The sequence below is a fragment of the Acomys minous genome (genome assembly GCF_964271855.1).
Source record: "Acomys minous genome assembly, chromosome: 20".
Classification (NCBI taxonomy): domain Eukaryota; kingdom Metazoa; phylum Chordata; class Mammalia; order Rodentia; family Muridae; genus Acomys; species Acomys minous.
Window position 1 is genome coordinate 24,598,068 of NC_140502.1, and position 5,128 is coordinate 24,603,195.

Consider the following 5,128-nt stretch of genomic DNA (forward strand, 5'->3'; position numbering starts at 1 on the left):
CGCCCGTCGAGACCCGTTTCAAAAAACAAGCTATGCCGGGGGCAGGGGCCGCATACCTGTAATGCCAGCACTCGGAGAGGCAGAGGCAGAGGCAGGCGTGCGGATCTCTGTGAGTTCAAGGCCAGCTGAGGGTGTCTCCTACCTTCTCTCTGCCCCCTCCCCCACCCCCCCAGGTCGTAGTAAACGGAAATCCCTTCTATGAATTTGCGCACCGGCTGCCCCTGCAGATGGTCACGCATCTGCAGGTAGACGGAGACCTAGAACTTCAGTCGATCAACTTCCTTGGAGGCCAACCTGCCCCAGCCCGTATCCGGTATGGAATATCTCTTCGTTTGCCTCCTGCGTGTCTATGTCCCCACTCCAAGCTCCGTTGAAGAGCGGGTGCAGGGACCCCGTGGGGCTCAGGACGGTCCACCAAGAAGATGGACGGGCACATCACCCAGACAGGCATTGGTTCCCGCGGTGGAGACCACGAGGGGGGTGCAGGTAGAGGGAGGACCCGGATCCAGAGAAGGAGGCGGGGCAGAGGGTTCAGAGGAAGAGGAGGTGTAAACTGAGTCAGAAAGTGAGAAAAGACTGGCAAGCTGGTGTGTGTGTGTGTGTGTGTGTGTGTGAGAGAGAGAGAGAGAGAGAGAGAGAGAGAGAGAGAGAGAGAGAGAGAGAGAGACTCCTTTAATCCCAGCACACTCTGGGAGGCAGAAGCAGAGCAGGCAGGTGGATCTCTGTGAGTTCGAGGCCAGCCTGGTCTACAAAGTGAGTCCAGGACAGCCAGGGCTACACAGAGAAACCCTGTCTCGAAAAATAACAACAACAACAACAAAAAAAAAAAAAAAAAAAAAAGAAAAGAAAAGAAAAAAGAAAGGAAGGAAGGAAGGAAGAAGAAAAGGCTAGCAGAAGATAAAGAGTAAAATGTTTAGGGCTAGCAAAAAAATTCAGGACAAGTTGCTTAACACATCAGTTGCCCAGGAAACACAGGGCCACTGCACAGCCATCACGGTTGTAGTGGGAACAAAGCCCACTACAATGCCACGTGACCTTGTCCACAGGCACAAGGCTCAGCTAGCGCAGCTACCATATGGCTGCCTAGAGTGTAATTGGATGCAATCACCTTGGAAGTTGGCCAGCAAAGATAGATCCCGAATGCCAAGGAAACCTAGGTCTCTGTGTCCTAGAAGCTCCACACCCAAGTACACAGTCGGCCAAGAGCTTCCAACACACGCCCACTTCCAAAAGTCTCTGGAGGTTGCTTGATGGTAGGGTGCCTGCCTAGAGTCCCCCAGCGAGAAGCTGGAGGCCTGGCTCAGGTTAGTGAGGTAATTTAAGGGTGAGGGACGAATTCCCTAGTTCCTTATTCAAAATCAACCAGCTGACCTGGGCGTGGTGGCGCACGCCTTTAATCCCAGCACTCGGGAGGCAGAGGCAGGCGGATCGCTGTGAGTTCTAGGCCAGCCTGGTCTACAAAAGCGAGCCCAGGACAGCCAAGGCTACACAGAGAGACCCTGTCTTGAAAAAAAGAAAAGAAAAGAAATAAATAAAAATTAGCTGGGTGGTGGTGCACACCTTTAATCCCAGCACTTTGGGAGGCAGAGGCAGAGTTCCAGGACAGCCAGGGCTACCCACAGAAACCCAGTTTAGAAAAAAACAAAACCAACCAACCAATCCAACAACAACAAAAAAGAGGGTGCTGAGGAACAGAACAGGTTCTAGATGAAGGAGTCACCTGTTACGGAGCTGTGGCTCTGAGTGAGAGCAGCCGCTGGGAGCACAGACAGCAGAGAGAGCCTGGGAGGACCGGAACCCGGGCCAGGTATGGGAAACAGGAGATGGGACTGACAAGACCTTGGCCTGCAAAGAACTACTAAGCCCCCACTTGCCCCCTCCCCACCCCACTCCACCCCCACCCCACCCCCCGCCGGCCAAAATCTACTCTCTAGACTGAGCCTAGGCCAGGGCTCTCCCAAGGGGTGAATGAGGAGGCGCCTGGGTCAGAAGGACCAACACAAGGTTGAGGGGATGGGGTGGGGGGAAGGGAGGAGGGCAGGAGGGGGGGGGAGGGGGAGGAGGGGGGAGGGCAGGGGGGTGGGGATGGGATGGGGGGAGGGGGGAGGGCAGGGGGGTGGGGATGGGGGTGGGGGGGAGGGGGGAGGGCAGGGGGGTGGGGATGGGGTGAGGGGGAGGGGGGAGGGCAGGGGGGTGGGGGATGGGGTGGGGGGAAGGGGTGAGGGCAGGGGGTGGGGATGGGATGGGGGGAGGGGGGAGGGCAGGGGGGTGAGGGCAGGGGGGTGGGGGACAAAGAACCGAATTTACCAGTCATTGTCCTAAAGCCACAGAAGCTCTGGCGGTCCCTAAGTCCACCAGGGGCTGGACACCGTGTACCCAAAGGGCTGCACCAGGCTTTCTCCTCAGCTCTCCCCAGCCTAGAATCACGGTCCCAACCGTGACCTCCTTTCCCCCGCCTCTGTATCCACAGGGCCCCATGACTATTCGGCTTACTCCGTAAGTACCTGCTGAGGGGTGGACAGTCCTCCCCCCCACCCCACCCCTCCCCCCACCCCCCGCTCCCGGCCCCTGCTGAGGTGAAGCGCGAATGGCAGAGGAGGTTTGGGGGGCCAGTCTAAAGACCCCGTGTCCCTCATTCTTGCCTTCTGTCTGCCCACCCATAGGGACCCGGGTACAACCCTCCGCAGATGAACAGCCTGCCTGTAAGTGGGAGGGGCATGGTGGGCGTGTGGAGGGATGGGGGTGATTTGGGGGCGGGATAATTTGGGATGGGGTGGGGAGAGGGAGGGAGGGACAGGTTGGATATATGGCATTTGTCAAATACTGTTCAGCAGCTGCCGTTTCTTCCTCTGTAGGTCATGGCGGGACCCCCAGTCTTCAATCCGGTATGGTGGTCGGGTGCGGGGGGGGGGGCATGTGGCTCTCTGGGGAGCAAGTGGAAGGGAAGCAGGGAATGTGGGGAGCCCAGGAAGAGTAGACTGCATGTGGGCTGAGGGATTTTGGGGTGGGAGGACACAGCTGGTGGTCAGGGTTGGGGACAATACGGAGGCAAAAATACTACTGCCTTTCTGTGAAAATGTGGCATTGTATCTGGCTCCTCTAATCAGAGACTGGATGATACCCATGTTCTTTTTCTACAGCCCATGCCCTATGTGGGGATGCTTCAGGGGGGGCTTACAGCCCGAAGAACCATCATAATCAAGGGCTATGTACTTCCTACAGCTAAGAAGTAAGCACCTAGGCTGAAGTGGGGACCTCCCTCAGACCCAGGGCTCCAGGCCCAGCCTCCTCCCTCAGACCCAGGGCTCCAGGCCCAGCCTCCTCCCTCAGACCCGGGGCTCCAGGCCCAGCCTCCTCCCTCAGACCCGGGGCTCCAGGCCCAGCCTCCTCCCTCAGACCCAGGGCTCCAGGCCCAGCCTCCTCCCTCAGACCCAGGGGTCCAGGCCCAGCCCTTCTCCCTTGGAGTCTCAGATATTGGACCCCATTTGACACCTTATTTGTCCTCAGCATTGTCATCAACTTCAAGGTGGGGTCGTCCGGGGACATAGCTCTTCACATAAACCCCCGCATAGGCGAGGGTGTGGTCCGCAACAGCTTTACGAATGGCTCTTGGGGCTCTGAGGAGAGGAAGATCGGCTACAACCCTTTCAGCCCTGGGCAGTTCTTTGACGTGAGTCTGGGGATCCCCTTCCTGCCCTCCCCCAGGCCCCCCCCACCTCGAGTCTTGCTGACCCTCACCTCTCCCCTTGCCCACAGCTGTCCATCCGCTGCGGCACCGATCGGTTCAAGGTCTTTGCCAACGGCCAGCACCTCTTTGACTTCTCGCATCGCTTCCAAGCGTTCCAGCGGGTGGACAGGCTGGAGATCACTGGTGACGTCACCTTGTCCTACGTCCAGATCTGAGCCCTTGCTGGGGAGGCAGGAAGACTCTCCGGTTCCATCTAAGTCCCTAATAAAATGTCTAAGGGGCCTCGGGTGTGAGTGAGTGTGTGTGCATGTGTGTGTGTGTGTGTGGTTTGAATGAGTGTGTGCGTGTGAGTGTGTGAGAGCGTGTGCACATGTGTGAGTGAGTGAATGTTTGTGAGTGTGTGTGAGTGTGTGTGAGTGTGTGAGAGGGTGTGCACATGTGTGAGTGAGTATGTGAGAGCGTGTGCACATGTGTGAGTGAGTGAATGTTTGTGTGTGTGAGTGTGTGAGAGCGTGTGCACAAGTGTGAGTGAGTATGTGAGAGCGTGTGCACATGTGTGAGTGAGTGAATGTTTGTGAGTGTGTGTGAGTGTGTGAGAGCGTGTGCACATGTGTGAGTGAGTGTGAGAGCGTGTGCACATGTGTGAGTGAGTGTGTGAGAGCGTGTGCACATGTGTGAGTGAGTGAATGTTTGTGAGTGTGAGTGAGTGAGTATGTGCACATGTGTGAGTGAGTGTGTGAGTGAGAGTGTGTGCGTGCACATGTGTGTGAGTGAGTAAATGTATGTGTATGTGAGGCCGGGCGTGGTGGCACACATCTTTAATCCCAGCACTGGGGAGGCAGAGGCAGGCGGATCGCTGTGAGTTGGAGGCCAGCCTGGTCTACAAAGCAAGTCCAGGACAGCCAGGGCTACACAGAGAAACTCTGTCTCGAAAAACAAAACAAAACAAAGGTGTGTGTGGGTGAGTGTGTGTGTGTGCGTGACTCAGTCACCTCCCCCATGGCTCCTGTGCCCTTGGCTTCCATCCTGCACTGTTTTCCCTCCCATTACAATAAACCGAGGTGTGCTCCAAGCCCTGGCTTTGTGTGAATCAACCTATTCCCTCCTCACACAAGGCTTACGAACGGCTGCTGAGTTTTATCCGTAGCCCGTGAAGAAGCAGGCGGTGTGTGCTCGCTGTAGGGAATAAACACAAAGCTCAGCGTGGCTGAACACGCTGCTAATCCCCACTAGGGAAGTGAAGACAGGAAGTTCAGAAGTCCATGGTCATCCTTAGTTACACAGTCTGTTAGGGGCTAGCCTGTGCTACATGAAACCCAATGAAGGAAGGGAAGGAAAAGAAAAAGGACAGGGTGGAGGGAGGGAGGGAGGGAGGGAGGGAAGAAAAACAGGCAAATTGCCAAGGTATACTAAAACATGCCTGTAGATCCAGTACTTGGA

General features: G+C 56.4%; 1 protein-coding gene across 1 annotated transcript in view; it reads left to right on the forward strand.

The window, feature by feature from the left end:
- Window positions 1-4,760, forward strand: part of LGALS4 (galectin 4) — a 6,641-nt gene extending 1,881 nt beyond the window's left edge. Inside the window, 7 exon segments of the mRNA XM_084770404.1 lie at window positions 174-297; window positions 300-343; window positions 2,664-2,702; window positions 2,856-2,885; window positions 3,141-3,229; window positions 3,508-3,670; window positions 3,757-4,760. Coding sequence (XP_084626530.1) covers window positions 174-297; window positions 300-343; window positions 2,664-2,702; window positions 2,856-2,885; window positions 3,141-3,229; window positions 3,508-3,670; window positions 3,757-3,903 — 636 coding nt within the window. The 3' untranslated portion in view covers window positions 3,904-4,760.
- The last annotated feature ends 368 nt before the right edge of the window (window positions 4,761-5,128 follow it).